General features: G+C 36.5%; 1 protein-coding gene across 2 annotated transcripts in view; it reads right to left on the reverse strand.

The window, feature by feature from the left end:
• Positions 1-23,020, reverse strand: part of LOC126262413 (ubiquitin-conjugating enzyme E2 T-like) — a 50,802-nt gene that overhangs the window by 16,693 nt on the left and 11,089 nt on the right. The window contains exons 3-4 of one of the 2 annotated variants that reach the window (XM_049959041.1): positions 9,629-9,824; positions 7,936-8,611 (exon numbers count right to left, since the gene is read on the reverse strand). In XM_049959041.1, the coding sequence (XP_049814998.1) occupies positions 8,516-8,611; positions 9,629-9,824 (292 nt within the window). In that variant the 3' untranslated portion in view covers positions 7,936-8,515. Of the gene's footprint in view, positions 1-7,935; positions 8,612-9,628; positions 9,825-23,020 lie in introns of those variants that run through there. The other variant, XM_049959040.1, reaches the window with a different exon arrangement.

The raw sequence follows: 23,020 nt of genomic DNA on the forward strand, positions 1-23,020 counted from the left end.
CTGTTTCAACAGACTGTATTTGTGTATTTATTAAACTTAGAATTTTTTTTAAATGCTTACCAGATCTAAAATTGGTAAAACCATGGAAGACGTTCAGTTAGTTGGAGAAACTTCACAACCAGCCATGGCTATGGGAATCAATAGAGAAATGCCAGACTGGATTGAGTTAGCAAATTTAATTAAAGCACAAAGTGCAGCTTCAAATGCTCAAATTGTGACTTTAAGTGAAAAGCTAGATGCCAAGAGGGCAGATTCAGCACCTTTAAATTCTAGATTAAATGCTCAAAATGAAACTCTAAGGAAATAAATAGGTTTGGTACATTCTAGTTTAAATGCTCAAAGTGAAGTTCTAAATGACCAGAGTGAAACCTTGAATAGTCAAGCAACAAACATAGGTTTACTAAAGACTGAATTTGACACACTAAATAGTAAAGTTGAAAATTTGAAATTAGATATAAAGAAAGAATTAACGAGTTCTTTAAACCTTCATGTAAATCAACTATACACTGGCTTTAGTCAGAAACTGAATGACCAAAACCAAGATTTAGCAACAAGGTTAGAATTTGATATTGAGGAAAAATGAAATAAGGTAGAAACCGAAATCAATGAAAAATTGGAATTATTTGAAAATGTATGTATCGTTAAGTTCGATGCTGTAAAGCATAGATTACATACAGTAAGAGAAAGCGTTGATAATCAAGAGAAGTTGATACCAATTATCCAATCCCAAATTACAGGCACGAATACATGAGTAGATACTGTGGAAAGAAATTTAAGAGAGAAACTAGCGAACTCCTACATTATAAATATAAATACTTTGGAGGAGCAGGTGGAGGAAATTATAGATCGGAAAGTCACAGAGAGAATAACATCCGGGAATGCATCACTTATGACTTCTTCCTAATTTACTGATACCAGGAAGAGAACAGACGAATTCTGGAGAGAAGTCAAACTTATCCAGGAACAACGTTGTGTAACCTAGTGAAATGGTGATTGTTTTTTGTGGTGATTGTTTTGCAATGGGGAGACTTTCAAACTAAATTTAACGAGAAGTACTGGTCTGCACTTGCTCAAGTGAAGTTAATATCAGATCCATGGGACCCAGGTGGAGTCCTCTGTCTCCCAAAGACATTAACGTTCTGTGTTAATGGGTGGAGTGACGACCGTCGGATCCCGAGTTGTTTTCGGTGTTTCTTCTGTAATAATTTTCCTGCACTGAATTCCCCAAAACTCTTAAACTATTCTATTATCCCACACTTAGAGGTTCTCGTAAAAACCATACCAGTGAGAATTTGTTATTACGTCACTCAAAATTGCTCCTGGTATGTAACTGCGTCATCCACGGAGGGGTGAGCCTGTTGGGAATTTTGACTGCATTGACCTCCGTTATTCCAGGGGTGTCCCTACCTGTCTTCATGACTCCTCGTGGCTTGCCCCCAACTTATCCTGACTTTACTAGGCGGCGACATGAGGTGGCAGTTGGTACGCATATTATCCCTGAAATAAGATAGATTAAATCTGCCTAGCCAGCCATTCTCTCCTGCAGTTTCGATTGTAATGTCAACAGGGCTAACACTTCTCCACGTATAGTTAAGATTTTATTTTTGCCAGAAGTCTGGATGAAATCAATGTCATTAAATTTGTATATCCTATTAATATGAATCATAATTACAATGACTCCAAAAATGGTTTCTTGAAAGTTTTTTTCGTCACATAGTTCTACGTAAGTAGGGAGAACCACACCTGGCACATAACTTTCAAAATAATTTCTGAAATCATGAGAATACCATTCTCACACTGAATGTAAGATAAACGAGTTAAAGTCACTGAAACATATTTTTTTAGTAAACTGAATGGAATATTGTATTTGAAGAAAACATAATATTGTGTGACTAATTAAATGACTGTGATAATGGAATATATAATTTTATACTTTGTATAGAATATTTTATACCTTTTATGAGATGTGACACAGATGGGAGGGGTTTGTATCGATGTCAAAAGGGGGTGGGTAGTGTAGGTAAAAGCACAATTTACACTAACAGATGAATCATCACTAACACACACCACACCTTTTGAACGACCCTCGCAAACAAGTGTGCCTGATTCTTCACCATTTACTATTTCCATAGGGTTGCTAAGATTTTCTTTGGGGCAATGTCCATTCTGTAGGAGACGATTTAACACCATACATCCTCCGGCTTCTCACTCAAGTACCGGAGAGGTAGGGATCCTGGGGCAAGAGGGTGTGAAGCATTTCCTGTCTTTGGGGCTCTCTTCTTTCTCTTCTTCGATCTTAGCAACCATGTCTACCTTTTTTCCTTTCTTACTTCCCGCTTGAGGACCTATCTATTTTTCCCTCTTTCCATATTCATCTACTTCTATTGCAGAAGTCCTTCCTAGTTTCCATGGTTTCCAATAACCTACAACTTATCTTCAGATAAGAAGGCCAAATAATCAGACTACACGAAAACACATCAGCATACACTCAAAGAAGTATGAATACACAAACAATGAAGTTACAGATTAAAAGGATGTAAGAACAGCCATGGGCTGTAGGGGAAAACGATATGTGTACATCTGGAAAGATGCACACATTGTTTTTTCAGTTCTACATCATTCCTTTTTCCTTTCGGTCTTATCTTGTATATACATACATGTATAATAGAAGTGTGTGTGTGTTATATAATGGTAGCAATCAACTCGCGAGAGGAGACAGGAGGAGGAGAGCGTGTGGAATAATTGTAAAACAGTGATAAGCAAGGCTGGAGTTAATAGTGATAATCATTTAAGGAAAGTCAAGGTAGTAAACACACTGATGAAGTGACGAGTCATGGAGTAGCGGGGCTTGATCATTATGTGTAGACGTAGTATCTACCATGAGTTGAATAATATGTGTAGACATAGTATCTACAAAGATTATAGAAGTTGAGAAGTGGAAGAGGACTCTAGGATATTAGAGGAGGTACTAAGAAGTGAGAGTGAAGTGTAAAAATAAGAGTTTAATTTTACCAAGAAATATTTAATTATACCATACATAAAGATGTATACTGGGGCAATTAATCATGAGGCCTACTCATAAAGGATACGGGGGATGTACCCGGCATTTGCTAAGGATATAGGGCAGGTGTACCTACACAGAGACAGGACAACCGGTGGCCTGATGAATAGGGGTGTTTTATAAAGGGACGTACCTACTAGAACGGAAGGAGGATGTGCACTCACTCATAGGGTCAAACCACATGTAAGGTATGGGTACTGATCCAAGGGGAAAAGGACAGTATCGTGACAGAAGTCACACATTTAATAGGAATTGTTCTGGTAAGTTTGAATGCAATATACCCCTAGCTTTATTATGTTTTATGTGAGTTTACAAGGGCCGAAAAGTACACTTCAGTTGCCCAGAGTTCCTCCAGACTACAAACTACTATAAATAAATTAACGATAGGGTCAGGCCATGATATTGTATGCCACAAGTACTGAAATTCAAAAACCTATTAATCACCATAAAACTTTGTGCTATTGTGTTCAGAAAAGTATGTAGTTTCATATGCTATAGTCCTTTCCCTTTTTAAAAAATCATTCGTGTGATTTTTTTTCTCACACATTAGAAAAAATAAAATATTTTCTGTTATGGAAGGACATTTCATTTTCATTATTTGTATCACACATATTGATGATCCTGTGACAAAATCTATGTGGGCACTTAAGTTAGCCTAACAGGAATACATTGTTATTAAAAGAAGGAATTTGGTATGTTTATCAACGACATAAAATTTCCCCCAAAATTGCAAATGTCCTTCCGTAACAAATTGTTGACATAATTTCAATATAAAATATAATGAACAGTTAATATAAAATTTTCTTTTCCATGACTTCCTAATATAAGAGTATTATGGTGTCTTCAGTACCATAATCCACATGAAACACGACTATTTAATAAATATTTGTTTTGTAAAACTTTTTACGGAAGGACATTTTTTATTACGGAAGGGCATTTGTTATATTTGTCTATTTGAGTTTCCCTCTAAAAATGAAACCAGCCACTCAAAGCATGTCTTTACCTAGCTAGCCAATGAAACAATTCTGTCAGATGTTTTCCATCCAGTTTCTGTTCTCTTTCTCAATTGATGTATATGTTTCAAGTGGCTGTTCATGCTGGAAGTGTAAATTTGCTGGTTATAAAGGTTATAAAGAATTTGAAAGTAAGTATTAGTTTAATGTAAACAAAGTTAGTTCATTTATGCATAAGCCTGAAACATTTTTTCAAATAAACCTGATTACCGTACTTCAAAAGCCTGAGTAAAGAATGTAGGCTATAATTCCACATGCTATATACCAAGTGTATCAAATATTTACATGCTGAGGCATCTTGTTAATATTGTTAGTATTTATCTGACAACTTCCAAATAATTTGATAATTATTAACAGTTAAGGAATATCGTAGCCTACTCTGCAAAGACTAGGTGACGTCGTTATGTGCAACACTTTTAAAAACATGTAAAAATAATCTCTCAATTGTTTGGCTTTGTAATTTTTAATTTAGACTCTAAACAAACATGGCATATCTCCTTTGAGCTGAGCATATGTTCACTCTTTGAGCTTGCAAATAAAATGTAATGTACATCAATGGTTTACTATGAAATTTTTGGAAATGTAATGTAAATTCAATTGCTTCTTTGGTTCACTTATAAACTTAACAAGTTTCTTGAATATATGTGCAGGTGTTAGGGCTAACACTGGTGTCGAGCGTGCTAAGGAATGCAGAAAACGAAAAATGAATGATCCAGGAACAGCAGAAGTGTATCGTCAAAAAGATCATGAGAGAAAGAAAGCAAAACAACAGAAGTTAGCTGAGGGAAAGATAGGTCATTTAGGAAAATATGAAAAAGAAAAGAAAGAGATGCAACACGCCCTTGCTTGTCAAACCAGTGCAAATGCAACATTAAAAATGTCACCTAGCACGTTAGGTAAAGCTGCCGCTAGGATCAAGAGAGGTCTCCCAAAATCACCTTCCAAGCATCCCGAAGTTCTTGGAAAACTCGTCAAATCCTATTCACCTCAAAAACGTAATAATTTTTTTGAAGTTGCTGACTTTATTGCTAGGAATGTAAAACCAAAACAATCAGTATTTGAAAGAAAGAAAAAGAAGGTATTCTGTGCCAAATCACACAATACAGAAGGTGATACAATTTTATGAAAGAGATGACATAAGCTGGCAGTGCCCTGGCAGAAAGGAATTCATTTCTATTAAACATGGTAAAGACTACAGGCAAGAGAGATTTTTGTTATAAAATATTAAAGTAATTTATGAACTTTTCTGCAAAGAGTATGGGGAGTTACCCATAGGACTATCAAAATTTAAACAATTACGACTAAAGCATGTTAGGAACCTATAACACTAAGAGATGGAGAAGTTTGTGTCTGCACTTATGAAAATGTTGCTATGTTATTAAGGTCTTTGAACAAGCCTGTGCCAAGCATACCAAAAGGTTTGGATGAAGTACTTGAGAAAACAGTTTGTGATTCCACCAATATCAGCTGTATAGACAGGAATTGTGAAGAGTGTGGCACTTCAAATCTTGACAGCTATTTTGAAGAGATTTAAACGAAAGAATAACTTTTTATAAATGGTGTCTAGAAGGAGGTCGTAAAAAGAAACAAGAAATGGAAACAAAGTTGTCAGAAGCAAAGGTACAACTTTATTTACAATTACAGACTTTGACCAGGCATGTTTATAATGCACGTAGGCAGCACTCAGAGTTGCGCATGTTAAAACGTGTCCTTCCTGAAACAGACATTGTTGTACTAGAGGATTTCTCAGAAAACTTTCCGATAAAACATCACTCTGAGATCATGCAGGCTCACTGGTGTTCACACAGTGTGTCTATTTTTACAGCCATTGTGTATTACAAGTTTCCTGAACTGAAGCATATAAACTACTGTGTTGTATCTGATTCTTTAGAACATAGTAAGGACAGTATCCATGCTTTCAATCAGGCAATTTTAGCACATCTGAAAACAAAAGTTGGGTTTACAATTTCACATGTCCATTAATTTAGTGATGGAGCTGCAAGTCAATTCAAAACCCGATTCTCTGTTTGTTATCTTCTTTTTCATGAAGATTTTGGTGTAACAGCTGATCGAAGTTACTTCAAAACAGCTCATGGGAAGGGTCCACATGATGGCATTGGAGGAGAACAGAAGAGTGTCATTTTTTGTTCCATACTCCAGAAAAAACATAGTAGAAAATAATGCAGAAGAATTTGCAACAGCTGCAAAAAATCTTGCCAAAATATTATTGTGATTTACATTCCAGAGTCAAGAACTGAAGCAATAAAGAAAATGTTGGAAAGACGATCAAATAACTGTTTGCCTATAAGTGGGCTTCGAAAATATCATTTTGCACAACCCTCTTCTGATAAAAAACACGTCACACTTTTGGAAAATACTGTTTTTTCTGGCTAGCATAGCAGTGGAAGGATCTACAAACTTATTCAGAGTGCAAATGATTTCAAGCAGCAGCAGAACCAAGTAGTTCAAAGCAAGTTAACAAATGATTCAGTCTTGTCTAATGGGTCATTTTTACTTTGCCAAGTGTTTAGTGATACAGCTGTTGTATAGAGGTATGCATGCATTATTCAGAAGTTTCATGCTGATAAAGACATTTAAAAGTGATGGGAATGAAGTCAACAGACAATACTAAAAAGACATTTAAAACTGTCCAGAATGATGTCTTTAATGTTTCTCCTGCTGACATTATTTCTGTGTTAAGTGAATCACAAATTAATGGTAGTTCTGAAAGACTTGCTTATAAATTTTCAGATCCTGTTGATGTTTATGAACAATAACTAAATTTACTTTCTTAAAAACACAAAAAAAAGAAATATCTCAGCAACATTACTCATGCCTTCTTAAGCAAGTAGTTATGCTTAAGTATATAATTTTTCAATTATTTTGAAGTTTATAAACAATTTTCCAGAGTTACTTTATTAAACGTAAAGGCTACTTTCTCAGAACAGTGTTTTAAATTACGTATGTACAAAGTCTATATTTTACTAACAATAATTTCACTTTCCTATGCTACATAATTTTAATTTCAGTAATAAATCAATATGTAACTTGTATGATAGCATTTATTGTTATAAAATTCAATAAATAACAATATATTTTGTGTTAAGTCAAATTCGTATAGCTGGGAAAAAATGTCCTTCCGTAACACTGCAGCTACTTACTTTCTTGGATGCAGCATTTAATCTAAGAGCTAAAAAAATCTATTATGCCCTTATTTATATACTAAACATATGCAGTTAACCAATTAAAAAATTTGCTAAGTGAAACATAAACATCAGAGCAGGAATTAATCTTATATTCAAGTATCAAGAAAGCTGTGCTTTTTCTTGTCCTTCGGTAACGCTCAGTAAAATAATTAATATTGAAAAATGTATGAACATAATACTACTATTTAAATGCATAAAAAATTCCTGTTGCTTGTAACAGTTTGCAGAATATATGTTGCGCCCTAGTTTTCCATTTCTAATTTAAGTTTTTTACCCAGATTTCACAGAAAAGTGTTCTTCTGTAACAAAAAAATAGCATGGCCTGACCTCTATTAAAACGTACCAAGGAAAAAATAGTACAAGGAATCAGAATAAAGTAATCAAGTGTCATGAACAACTGGAATTTACAATTGGACAAAGAGGGAGTGGGCAATGGTCCTCACGATTTTTTAGATATTGGAAGAGCTACGGCCAACATTGATTGACATATTCATGTTTTATAATTAAAGTAAAATGAAAAACAAAAAAGGGAATAGCTAAATAATAAGAATAAGGGTATTCACGGTTATTAAAAGAACACGGTATACTGTTGAAATATGAATTATTATTATATTGATATAAATGTACATAATGATGATATATAAAATATCACGTGTTCAATCTGAGAGGGGGAAATGTGTGCGCTTCGAGAATTTCCATGAAAATTCTAGAACCACTTGGCCTTCCCTCCATCTCGAACACACTATATTTTAAATAGAAGTGTGAGGGAGACGAATCCGACCTACTGTGCATTGCATGTTTGTGTGTGTAGGTCTAGAAACAGTCACGAACAAAACGTGGACGCGGCAGCCGACAAGTACCTGCTGTACGAACCATAGAGTTTCAGTGTATGTGTGGAGAAGAGCCTGTGCTATTCTTTGCTGGTTTAGTGACAATGATGATTGTTAAGGACAAATGAATAAATGCGATTAGACTTTAAAGTAATTCATGTATTGGACTTGCTAGAAGCAAGATGTGTTCATATTTTCTGGTGGTTATTAAACCAACCCCGTTATAAATGTATCTTAATAGAGTATGATGTTTGACGACTTGGTTGACTCGCACAAGTTCGAATATTTATATGAGAAATGGTGAATTTGTTGTTTGTGGAAGTTAAAATATACCATGACTGAACTAAAAGCATTCTTTGAGTAACAAATTATTTCAAGAGTAGAGATAGAATCTGATAATTTCCCTTAACCAGCATTATTCTTCAGAGAAGAAGTTTTTGGAGATCGACGTGACCAGCTTTCCAGAGATGAAGATCGGCTGTGCATACCAAGTAAGTCAACCTGTGGGAGAGAGGTGGGAAGTTTGCAAACCAGCTCCTCATTGCTTCTTGTCATCTAAAGCGTTAGAACATTAGCACATATTATCAGCAACAAATGATACCGAAAAATGTTTTGAAATTTCCCAAGAACATCATCATAAGAACACATGGCAAAATTTTCGACAGTCTGTTATGAACAGAAATTATAGATTTGGCCATCCCCACAACTGGTACTTTTAGTACTCAAAAATTGTGGTTTTTCAAGGTTGTCTCAGGAACTGCCTATTAACAAACAGTGATTTTATAAGCCACCTAAGGTCTATCCTAGACCACTCCTAATGCAAGAGAGACAAGTGGTTTGGTCAATTTGCCTCATCTGGAGAAAGTGAACAATGTTTAAATTTTGACCCTGTACTGTAGGATAGCTACAGTATATCAATTCTTTCGATAGATAAACAAATGGTTGGTAGACCGAGGGTTATCCAAAACAGCTGATCCCTTAGCTCTGCGATCAATAGAATCTGAGATATGACCCCCTGAAAAATCAACTTTTTGCACGCGGTTTTTGGGATATATTGATCCAGTGCACTGTCAAACATGGGCAGAATGCAATTGTGAAGATCTGCTTAGTATTTAACAATATGCTCTATTTATTATATTTCATCCCCATGAGCATTTTTTGTCTCTCTCCAATATTCCCCAAATTGTAATATGTTTAAATTTTGTCAAACCTTCTTTAAAATACCAATAAAATTGGGGTCGTTATATTTGGAGATGCAGCTCACACACTCATCTTGCCCCGGGCCCAGTCCTGGCTCCCAGTGGTCCTGATTATTATTACTGTAACTCTTAACAACAGTAATGTATGTTTTCACATTAGTTCATTAAAAAAAAGCTGCCAATACATCCAGTGTAAATTACTTGGTATCTATATGATGCCAGTAGTACTCAGAGAGAATAAAATCTTGGTAGTACGAGGGTTCATTTAATAACTAAGCAAAGATAAATCAATAAGAAATTAATCAAAGCAAGCACTTACAATTTCTGCCACCAGAGGGTCACTAGGATTTGGCTCAGCCAATAGAAGTCGTATGCTCATCAGGAGGTATGATAATGTAATGGTAGCTTTCCATTTCCCAACTTTCAACAGGTCCAGACATATTCGACCACCAGAATCAATATTTGGATGATAAATGGGTGTTAGGAACTTCACTTGGGGTGGTTCAAATGGATATCTGAAATTCAAAATGTATTCAGCCACAAAGTTGAATTTTATATGAGATACTAACAAAACTAAACTATAAAAAAGTGAAAATCATATGATAATATATTGCATAGTAGTATCTAATTATCACCCACCCCCCACCCCCCCCTCACCCCCGCCCCAAGTTACTCTTCAGATACCCAACAGAGCATTTAAAATGCAACTTGTAGCATGGCAGTGAGTTGGACTAAACCCTTCATTTTGCCTCACTACACCTTTTTACAACTTCTTGCTTAACAACCAAATAAATAAAGGTTGTTTATGAAAAGGTAGAGTGACTTACTAATAATTTTTATTTGTTAGTTATCTGTATCTACATAGTGTTCTAGACAGCAATTCTGTCTCAAATTGTGTTCACTCAGTTTAATTTTTCTATGGACCACTTAACCTCTTTTCTAACACCTTCTTTTGCTCTGTTGTAGTATAATGTGCAATTATTTCACCATTTGGCAATTGTTCTACTTCAGTAATTGTTCTTTTGTGATGGGGGACAATTTTTTCATGCTCAGACCATCTGTCTGTCTTAGGAGACTGTTTTTTTTCCTGTAGCTGGCTTAATTACACTGTTCATTCTTTTGCAGACCCCTTCCGTTCATGAATGTTCTTCATGTGTGTTCTGCAAATAGTTTTTTCCCCATTCACACCTTTCTTTGTATTGTTCTTGTTTTTCTGCTTTTAGAGATCTTCTCTGATTTCCTTGTGGTAGTATTTGCTTTCCTGTGATATTAATGGTACACTGAAAGACATCTTTGCACAGCTACACTATCTTACGTCATCCAAGGAACTCTTGACTTCCTTTCATCATTTTGTGATTTTCTTAATCTTCAGTTTTTGAGGGTACAGAATTTTTGTTTAATTTAATTCAGGGTTTTTCCATAAGTGTTAGAGGTGTGGAGTGTTCTGTATCCTCATCATCTTTAAATGAGAAAGCATGTTTGTAATTAACATTATTGTAACATTTATGACATTTGAATGCTGCTTAAAAGTGTCATTTTTAGGTATATTTTTTGTGTTATACTGCAATTAAACTTAATTTGTGACTGATGATTCAGCAAGTGACTGGTAGTGGCCAGCTGCCCACCAATCATAGTTCTTTGTCACGCACCACGTGCTCACTATGTTGTCTGTTCTATAGGTGCCTTGTGAAGTGTGTCTGGCTGCATGCCAGGAACATTGCCCCCCTGCCACTGCAATCTGTCAATTACAAAGTAATTTTAATCAGAGTATAGTATTGCCTCCTTTTTCACCCAATACCACCCGGACTGGAACAACTGAACCACATCCTTCGCCAGGGCTGTGATTACCTATCAGAGTGCCCCGGAATGAGGGACATCCTACCCGAGACCATTCACATCACTCCTAAAGTGGTTTTCTGTCAACTGTCCATCCTCCACAAAATCCTAGTCCTTCCCTATGCCAATCCCAATTCCAAACCCTTGCTACAGGGATCATGTCCCTGTGGAAGACCCACGTGCAACATCCGCCAATCTACCCATCCACCACTCCCTAATCTAGTCCTGTCACAGGCTTATCCTACTCCATCAGAGTTCAGGCTATCTTCAAGTGCAGCCATGTCATATACCAGCTCTGCAGCAATCCTTGCACAGCTTTGTATTGGTATGACAATCAACCAGCTGTCAACCAGGATGAATGGGCACCACCAAACTGCGGCCACGAACAAATTGGACTGCCCTGTGGCACAACATTCCCCTTTGATTTCAATGTGTGCTTAAAGAAGGAATTAATTGTTAAATTTGCCTTGGAAAACATATTTGTGCAATTTTAAGCTGATTCTATGATCATGTGAAGTACTGTTGTGACTTTGCTGTGCTTTGGAACTAATGAGCAAATACCGGGAATCATGTTATGAATATTAACAGTAGATTGGCTCCAGAAATCATTTTACTAATTATCTGACTAGCGAAATAAAACAAAATTAGATGGCATCCTAACATTTTATGATCTTTATTATGCTTAGCATTTAAACCTACGGTACCCACTTGTCACATTATTATGCATTTTCATTAAAGCTTGTAACTGACGGAGAAGAAACCAATAGTTCAAATATCCATTCTCCTCTCTACTGTGACAGTGTTACACCATCCTTCAATAATTCTCACTTTACCCATTCATTTCACTTCAAGTTCTCTAACTACATGTTTAAGGGTTCTAAGATTCCACATTCCAGTCCACAGAACACCACAACTGTTTTTTCTGACGACACCCTCCAGAGTTATTTCTCACTGCAAATCCAAATGGTGGACTTAACCCATGAAGATGCCATCCTCATTAAATCACATGGTAGAGCTGCATGTCCTTGGGAATTATAATGACTGTAGTTTCTCCCGGCTTTCAGCTGTCAGCTTAAACACAGCAAACCAATGTTACAAAGTTAATAAGTTACTCTCTCAGAAAGTTGCCCCTTTTCGGGGATCATATGTTAGTCTGACTTCTCAGACAGAGATACGATGTTTACTTACATGCGTAGTATGGCTACCTGTACTATTGAGGCATGCGAGCCACTCCACCACAGCAAGGTCCACATATATTTTTTAACTAATTGTGCGAATGTGTCTGCGCGCGAGCATGTGTGTGTGTGTGTGTGTGTGTGTGTGTGTGTGTGTGTGTGTGTGTGTGGAGAACAGGGGTTGTATTTTGCTTCTAATTATGGGCATACCATCTGTCATGAAGTAAACCTACTTCATCTGTATTTGGATTTTTATAAATGGAGGTAATGCTTGTTGTAACTACAAGTAAGTAATCTTTGAATTTAGTTGCCAATGATTTCAATCTGTCATTTCTACCCAGCTTAATTAATTAAATAATTAATTAATATAGGAAGATTTTACAATGCTGACAATATTGGAGTTCAAACTCTTGAACAAACCTTGTCCTCTGAATTAGGTACAGCTCTCCACTGTTGTGGGGCATTTAGTGAGGATAACATGTTACACTTCTTCCTCTCCAGCAGATGAAAGATGTTCGTGTAAAAACATTGTTTAAATAGTATCTCAGTAGAGAAGTTCCAACTGTGAGTCCTTTGATTTGATATACATGCAGATATGATAGGAGAAGTGTGAACACAGGACATCAGTAAACTGTGATGGAGGTCGAGCATCCTCACTAGCTGTGGTGGTGTCTATACTTTGGCACCAAGACTTGACGCTGATATGGAAGGCACAGAACAACAGATGCTGCTGACAATGAAACCATCCACAAACTACTGAAATAAATTTAAGAGAAACATCAGTCCATTCTGTTCTGTTCTAAGAGTCTGTTCAGAGACAATGTTCTGATCTAAGTAGTAATAAGATGTTTGTACATTCACTGTGGAAAATGTTTCAATATATTGAAGGTGTAACACAGAGGAGTAACTGAAAGATGTTTACATCATTCAGTATCTTGAATAGTTCGAAGCTCTCTTCCAGACCTCAACCCTCAGCAGAAGGTGAAAAAGTTACATGGCATGCCAGGCCCACAACATCAAAAACATCGAGTAACACGGCTGTACACGAAAATAATTTAGGTAAAAAAAAGTATCAAAAAACAGCATCAAGCTGACAGATCTTTTGGATAGCAACATGTCTTCTTGGCTCATTCCAGTTACAGAACAGCGACATTACATTCTGTAGTGATTCGAAAATGTCTGCGTAAATTCTAGAACCACTTAGCCTTCCACCATCTCAAACACACGATATTTTAGATGTGAGTGGGAAAAAGGAACCCTATCTACTTCACGTCACTGTGTGTGTGTGTGTGTGTGTGTGTGTGTGTGTGTGTGTGTGTGTGTGAAGTTAGCCGTGAGAAGACTGTAGACACGGGTCGAACAGCACCGACAAGTACTTTGATCCATGGAAGTCGCAGTGAAAGCACACAGAAGAACCATGGAACTTCTATATTATTCTATGCTGTTTTGTAATTGGGACTATTGCTAGTGACAAAACAAAAGTTGAGTGGGGAAAGACTTTTAAGTAACTCTTAACACAGACTTGATAGAGCCAAGACATGCTTATGATTTCTGTGGTTGTTAAACCAACTCTGTTGTAAATGTATCTTAATTGTATCTAACATGAGACGACACGGGTGACTTACAAGAAGTCTAATATTTATGTGAGAAATGGTAATTTTGTTCTTTGTGGAAGTTGAAATATACTGAGAGTGGACTAAAAGTATTCTTCGAGAACCTACTTGTTTCACAAGTGAAGAGAGAGTCTTATATGTTCCTTTAACTAGCATCATTCTTCGGAGAAGTAGTTTTTGGAGACTGACCTACCCGGCTATAGAGGGAAGAAGATCAGCTGTGCATACCGAGTAAGTCGATTCGCGTAAAAGAAGTAGGAAGGTTGCAATCCAACTTCACACATTCTTGCTGTCAAAAACGTTAGAATGATCTCCCCCTCCCCCTCCGGATCAAACATGCGATATTTTATACATAATCATTATGTACATTAATATCACAAATAATTGGTAGAGCACTTGCCCGCGAAAGGCAAAGGTCCCGAGTTCGAGTCTCGGTCGGGCACACAGTTTTAATCTGCCAGGAAGTTTCATCACAAATAATAACAATTCACATTTTAACAGTATACAGTTCTTTTCTTTCAATAACCATGAATAACCTTTTGCTTACTATTTAGCTATTCTTTTCTCATTTTACTCTGATAATAAAACAGGAGCATTTCACTCAAGGTTTTAGTCAGCTCTTAATATATTGGAATCGTGAAGGTTATATTGTCCTTTTCTTTTTTCCTGCTGTCTTTCCAATCGTAAACTCCAGGTGGCCATGACACATGAGTAATCTACTTTCTGTTCTCACCTTTTGCACTACCTTTCCTAAGTATGTACTCATTCATTATCTGTTGTAGTTTGGACGAACTCGGGGTAACATGAAAGTGTTCTTTTTGGCACTCATAAACTTACATAAAATGTAATAATGCTCGTTGTGCATGGAATTTATACTTTCCAGAATAATTCCTATAAAATCTGTGACTTCTGTCACAATATTGTCCCTTTCTGCTAGGATCGGTACCTATATCTTGCCTGTGGGTTGACCATATGAGTGTACTTCCTCTTTCCATTCCGGTAGGTACACCCCTTTATAAAACATTCCTATTTTTTAGGCCACAAGTCATCCTATCTCCATGTAGGTACGCCTGCCCTATATACTTAGCAAATGTTGGGTATGCGCCCCTTATCTTTTCTGAGTGGGCCTCATGGTTCATTACCTCAGTATACGTTCCTATGTATACTAAAGTTACGTATTTTCTGGTAAATGCTACAAATCTACACTACACTTTGCATATACTTCTTAATACTCCATTTAATCCCTATAATCCTCCTCTACTTCCCAACTCCCATACTCTTAGTAGATACTATGTCTACATATAATTCAAGTCCTACTATGCTACAATTCATTAGAGTATTTATTAAACTGATATTCCTTAATGATTATCACAATTAATTCCTCTCGCTTTACACACATTCTTTCCCCTACAATACCTGGCAGTACTCACATCGCGACAGGTTTCTAAACTATAATTTTAATGTTTAAGTTTAAATGTAATTTTGTGTGTATGCACATGTGTGTTCGTGTAGTCTGATTCTTTGGCCTTCTCATCTGAAGATAAGATTTTGGTTATTGGAAACCACAGAAACTAGGAAGGACTTCTGCGATAGAAGTATGTGCGTATGGAAAGAGGGGAAAAAATAGATAGGACCTCAAATTAGAAGTAAGAAAGGAAATAAATAAAAATGGTTGCTAAGATCAACGAAGAGAAAGACAGGAAACCCTTCCCACCCCCCTTCCTCAGATTTCGTATCTCGCAGGTACTTGAGTTGAGAAGTCGGAGGAGGTTTGGTGTTAAATTATCTCCTACAGAACAGACATTCCAACCTTCACCCTTGAGGTCCCCGAAGGAAATCTTAGCAACCCTATGGAAACAGCAAATGATGAAGAATCAGGTACACTTGTTTGCGAGGGTTGTCTGAAAGGTGTGGTGTGGTGTGTGTGTGTGTGTGTGTGTGTGTGTGTGTGTGTGTGTGTGTGTGGATCATGATTTGTGTGTTCTCATAAACCATGCTTTTATCCACAAAACCACTCCTTTCAAAACAAATACAAACCCTACAATCTACATCTCATCTCATAAAAAGTATAAAATATTCTGTAAAAAGTAGAAAATCTATATACTACATAATCACAGTTGTTTAATTAGTCACCAAATATTATATCTTCTGCTAACTTAATATTTCCTTCAGTTCACTAAGAAAAATATGCATCACTAAGTATAAATTGGAACTTTGGCCCGATTATATTACAATCAGTATGAGAATAGTATTCTCATGAATTCAGAAATTATTTTGAAAGTTATGCACCAGGACACATTCTCTATATTTACACAGAAATATGTGACAAATAAAGGGATTACCAGGCAACTTTCAAGAAAATCAGTGTTGGAGTCAATGTAATGACACCTTATACCAAGAGAACATATAAAATTGATGACATTGATTTGACCAAGACCTCTACACACAGGTTTGCAAAGACACTGGTGAAGAGATTACATACAACGACCATTTCAAGCAAAAAAATGACCTAAATATACATGCAGACCGCGCCGATCGAAACCAAGGGAGAGAAGAGCTGACCAAGCGGACTTAGTATATCTTGCCCCAGAGCTGGGCCAAATGACGAGGATCGGAGACAACATGTGTGCAAATTTCCACCTCATGCTGCAGCCGAGCAAAGTCGGGACTGAAGGGTGCGAATGCACTGTGCAAATCTCTACCTCATGCATGCTCTTGCAGGGCACATAAGAATAGTAACAGAAGCATGTATGCAGAAGCTTCTTTTGTTCCCTGAAAGATTATATAGGGAGTCAGAGGTTGTTAGTAGTCCAACTGAATGGAACAAGGAAATCCCCCACCATGAACAATTGTGGATGATGTAATCACAAATCCTAGTTGGAACTTTCTTTTTTTCATAGTATCTCTGAGTGTGGGATGATAGAATAGTTTAAGATTTGAAGGAAATTCAGTGCAGAAAAACTATTATGGAAGAAACACCGAAAACAACTCTGAATCTGACGGTCGTCACTCCACCCATTAACTCAGAACGTTAACATCCCTGGGGGATATACAATTTTACATCTTTCACATTGTACTTCCCTTTATCTGATCCAGTTATAGGATCTACTAAAAATAATGTCTTAGGGTGGATTACTGTTTGTACCTGGTATGGTTCTTCACATTTTTGGAAAAAATTGTGTGTCTTTCTTTCTTTCTTTAGGGCAGAGCTTTGAAGATGATGTTTTACTAGAATTAGGTCATGAGGTTCTACAGCCTTCTCATTATGCTTACTCACTCTTTGTTGTGCTTTTTCAACTAAATTCTTAGAAACTATTTCCTGGTTCACTTCATAATTGACACTCGGTTGTTCAGGCCAACTAAAACATTTAATGAGAGGTTCTCCGACAAAGGGTTTACCTACAACTTCTAAAGGTGTCAATCCAGTTGATAAATGTGGTAATTCATTTAGGATGAGTTCAAAGTTCTTCACTTTTGTTGCCCATGAAGTATGTTTTTCATGGCAGTGGGTATGGCATAGTTTTCCAATTTCCTTCATTACTTGTTCACACAGATTCAAGGATGGGTTATAGTCGGATATTAACACTTGTCAAATACCTTCCCACGCTAGAAATTCTTTAAATTCGTTACTCACAAATTGCGGACCATTATCCGTAAGAAACCGTTATGGTTTAGATTACTTCTAGAAATTATTGTTGTAAGCAGTGTATAACTGTCTGCGTGTTGGCTCTTTTGACTGGCTATAGTTTAACATATTTTGACCAACACACTTTGATGACCAAAATGTATGACACTCCTCCCTTTCCTTTTGGAACTGGTCCCAAAAAATCTGCTGACGTAAGATCGTGTAATGACTTAGGAATAATCAGATACATTTTGTATTTCACAGAAGTATTATTCTCTCTCATCTTCTTACAGATTTCACAAGTTCTAATCAAAGATGCTATCTTATACCCTCACTTTTTAAAATAATAGAACTTACTCATATAGGTTATACACTTTTTGATTCCGAAGTGTCCATATCCTGTATGAACATATCACTCAAGTGCGTCTTCCATGACCTTTGTAATGCATAAGCACCAACGTTGCGTGTTATGCTGTCTCTCCAAAACAAATTGTGACCTATAATTTTCCATTTTCCTACTTGATTAGGAGGTAAGGAATTCCGAACATACATAGAAAATGTTTCTGTAAAATGGGGATCATGATGGATATTTTCTGTTATTCTTTGAGCCATCTGTTGTACCCTAATGTTCGGATATTCTACTGACATAAAATTAATAGCAAAAATAACGCCACATCTTTCCATATGTTTTAATTCTTCCATTCCTATGGGTAACCTAGATAAAGCATTCGGTACAATATTATCGGAACCTTTTACATATTGCATCCTAATATCATGTTCCTGTAGGAAAAGCATCCATCGAATTAATCTAATGTGTAAGAATCGACTACTCGTAAGAAATTATAGAGCTTGATGATCTGTATAAACATGGATTTCTGATCACCATATTAGTGTTTAAAATTTTCAGATACTCCATACAATTGGCAAAATTTTTTTTTTCCAGTAGCCATGCAATTTAATTCATGCTTATTTAGACTACGGCTAGCAAAAGCTATGGTTCAGTGTTCTACATTATTTAGAGCCCACTCTCCTTGGAAAAGTTCTGCAGCAATACCATAATCAGATGCATCTGTTGAAATTTTAAATGGTTCGCCCATAACCAGATGACGTAATATGGGTGATTCAACAAGCGCAATTTTGACATTTTCAAACGCATCATTTGCCTCTGGATCCCAAATCCACAGTAGTCCCTTCGTTAATAAACATAAAATTCTGGTGTCATTCAGCTCTAGACCACATATGTACCATTGATAGTATCCGGCCAATCCTACAAATCCCTTCAACTGTCTTACATTTCTAGGGTGTGGACATTCTTTAATAGCTTTGATGCATTCAGGGTCTGGTCTAATTCCCTGTACCCCTACAATATGACTCAGAAATTTAAGCTCTTGGCAAGCGAAATATGATTTTGATAGCTTCACCGTAATACCTTTCTCTTTAAATTTTTTCAGAGTTCTGCATAACGTGAGACAATGTTCTTCCCAAGTAGCTGATATTATTAGAATATTGTCTACATACATTATTAAATCTCTCCCTAATGCCTCATCCACTGCATGTATAAATACGGATACAGAAATATTAAGTCAGAATGGCAGTACATTGAAACAATATGATTTACCATCGAACAGAAACACTTTATACTTTTTGGATTTTGGGTGTAATTTTATTTGCCAATATCCTGCAGTCAGGTCCATCATACTAGAAAACATTGCCTTTTCAAATTTACATACCAATTCATCAATATTAATCAGTCTATCTCTTTCTGTCTCTATATCCTTATTCAATGTACGAGCGTCTAACACTAATCATAGCCCCCCCCCCCGTAGCTTTTTTCATCATGACCAAAGGGTTATTCATGATGCTGGAACTACATTCTATTATATTGTTATCAATCATCTTGTTGATTTCCTCCCTAACTGCTTCTTTCAAACTAGCAGGTACTGGATACGGCTTACAGAAGAATGGAGTGTCATCTTTGATTTTGAATTTACAAATATAGTCGCTGGTGTTACCAGGCCAATCGGAGAACACTACTTCATACTCCATTAAAATTGTATATAAATCTTGTCTTTGTTGTTTGGTTAATCTTTGGGATTCATTGACTTTGTCTTGTATATGCGTTCCTGGATCTACATTATCGATCTTTGGTGACAATTGTGCTGTAGCCATTAAACACAGGCACTGACACTCCGCTGTTTGTTTACCAATGTAGCTGTCTGTCACAAACGGTATCCAGCATCTATGGTTCCTTTTACCAAAACAAAGAAGATTCTCCGCAAAGTTTAAGATGACTTTAAATTCTAATAACCAATCTAAACCAAGTAATACATCTCTATTAATATTTTCTACTATTAAAAGTGTTTGACGAAATGAGATATTTCCCACGCTGCAGTTACGTGGGTTTCGTGTTTCACAACTTTACTCTTCTTTCCTGTCATATCGACTATGTAAACTCCAGTCACCGGCAATAGGGGTAAGTGCTGTTTAGTCTGTAGTGAAGTAAAGAATGAGTTGGTGACGAGTGATACTTCATTCTCTGAGTCTATAAATATGTTACCTTCAGAAGTCTCCACGGTTACTGCTATTATACGTTGTGGATTGGTGAACATACTTATTATGAACCAGGCCTTCCAGTGTATCTCTACAACCTGGGCCCTGGCCCTGGATCCAGATCACACCACGTTTTCCTCATCTTTACTAATTACTGGTTGGTTACGAAAATGGGATATTACATTACCACTCTGGGTTCTAGGGTTACTTGATACAAATTCCTGCGAAGTTACTGGATCTAAATTCAAACGTGGATGCTGCTTCTGATAATAGTCGTTGCCATTTTTTCTGTTGCACTGGTGTATTTTAGCTAGGTTAGCCTCATGGTTTTTTTAATGATTACCACTGTTCCATTTTGGTGTAAGTTTTCATTGCAGTCCTTATTTAATGCATCCAGTGCGCCTACAAAGGACAACAAATCTTCTACTGTTTTCCAACCGCAACATAATATATCTTTCCTCGCATAAATGGGTAATCATCTTATTCAAATTCTCACTAACCCTTCTTCTTCCATCAGCTTATCTCAGTACTTCACCCGTGTTAGATGCCAGTCGAAATACTTTCTCATAGTACTCCATATATTATTGTAATATTTCAGGTCCCACAAATCTGATATTAATTTCTCTTGGCACTAGCAGACCAGTATTTCTGTTTAAATTACTTCTGGAAGTCTCCCCAAGAAGAAAAGTTCTCAATATTTACAGTACCCCATACTGAGGCTTCCCCTACAAGGTATCTCACAGCAAATTCAATCTTTTCAGAATCTTCCCAGTTCTTTGGCAAAGCCTGGTCGAATATACATATATATATATATATATATATATATATATATATATATATATATATATATATATATATATAAAAAATTCGTCGGATGTACATTCCCATCCTGCTTAAACTGCCTGGATAATCCGGAATTGGCCCCCCATTGTAAATCATTCATCACTTTACTAATCAATACCACGTAAGGAGAAGTCATCCTCTTGTCTATTTTATCCTGGATAAGTTTAAATTCTTTCCACAAGTCATCTATATCCTTTTGAGTATCTGAAAATTCAGAAGAAACTATAGGCGATACGTTGCCTGCCGGAGGTTACTCTCACGGCAACTTATCAATATCTATCATTTCCTTCACCTGTTCCTCCAAACTACGTACATTTATGATATGTGAGTTCGCTAGTTTCTCTTTGAAGTTTTTTTCTACATCATCTACTCGTGTATTAACGCCTGTAATTTGCGATTGAATTATTGACATTAACTTATCTTGCTTATCAACACACTCTTTTAAAGTATGCAAACTCTGCTTTACAGCATCAAACTTAATATTACATACATTTTCCAATGATCCGAACTTTTCATTAATCTCTGATTCCACACTATGACATTTGTCCTCAATCTTCAATTCCAATCTTTGTGTCAGATCCTGAAAATCCTCATTCTGTTTTTGGTTGAGGTCAGTAAGCATTTGATGTACATGAATGTTCAAAGAATTAGTTAGTTCATTCTTTAAATCTAATTTCAACTTTACTATTCAGGGTGTCAACTTCAGTCTTTAAAGTACCCATTTCTTCGCATAGATTACAAAATTCTCTACTCTGTGCGTCAACTTTGGCATTTAATAAACCTAGATTTGTTGCTTGACTATTCAAGGTTTCACTCTGGTTATTTAGAACTTCACTCTGAGCATTTAAACTAGAATGTATCAAACCTATTTCTTTCCTTGAGTTTCATTCTGAGCATTTGACTGCTGACTCTGGTCATCTAACTTCACATTTAAAGTTTTACTTTGATCACATAATCGAGAATTCATTTAGCCTAATTGTATACTCTGAACTTTGATAGATTTACTAACTCAGACAAGTCAGGCCTTCTTTGGTAATTTTCATAGCCAAGGCTGGTTCCAAAGTCTCTCCAACTTGCTGAATGTTATTCATGATTTTACAAGCTTTAGACCTCGTGAGCATTTAAAAATTAACTTTAAGTATAATAACTACACTGGTAAGTTCACTCAATAGTTCGTATCACTTCTTGCTAAGGTACTAAAGTTTTGATTTTCGCACACCCGGTGTAGACTTCTCACAGTGTAGGTGAGCAGATGCGACGGCTGGTCAGCACCTGTGAACAGCAGCTGGTGCCGGCAGCGTTCGATGTAGGCTGGTTTCCACGGCTGCATCCCCGTAATGCATGTGAGAGCTGTATGCTCCCCACACCAGATCATCTTAGTCGTATTGTTCTAGGCATATCTTTTCTTAGTCTAATATGTCAAGATCTTCTCTCCAGTTTTTCACATTGTGACTTTCTCACTACTTCTCCCTTATTGGCCTTCACAAAATTTTCTCCTTCAGATACTCTGGCATAATCCAGTTTCTCTTAATGGTTCTCTTGTCTTGTTAAGCTCATTTTCGTCTCAAAATTCCTTTCTCCCTTCGGTCCTTTCACACTGGTCACCACATTCTAACGTTTTTGATGACAAGAATGTGTGAAGTTGGACAGCAACCTTCCCACTTCTTTTACGCGAGTCGACTTACTTGGTATGTACAGCCGATCTTCTCTGGATAGCCGGCTACATCAACCTCTGAAAACTACTTCTCCGAAGAATGATGCTAGTTACAGGAACATATAAGACTCTCTCTTCACTCGTGAAATAAGTAGGTAGGCCTACTCTAAGAATACTTTTAGTTCACTCTCTGTGTATTTCAACTTCCACAAAGAACAAAATTATCATTTCTCACATAAATATTAGACTTCTTGTAAGTCACCCGTGTCGTCTCACATTAGATACAATTAAGATACATTTGCAACAAAATTGGTTTAACAACCACAGAAATCAAACATGTCTTGGCTGTATCAAGTCTGTGTTAAGAGTTACTTAAAAGTCTTTCTCAACTCAACTGTTGTTTTGTCAATAGCAA

Source organism: Schistocerca nitens, chromosome 6 (assembly GCF_023898315.1).
Source record: "Schistocerca nitens isolate TAMUIC-IGC-003100 chromosome 6, iqSchNite1.1, whole genome shotgun sequence".
NCBI lineage: Eukaryota > Metazoa > Arthropoda > Insecta > Orthoptera > Acrididae > Schistocerca > Schistocerca nitens.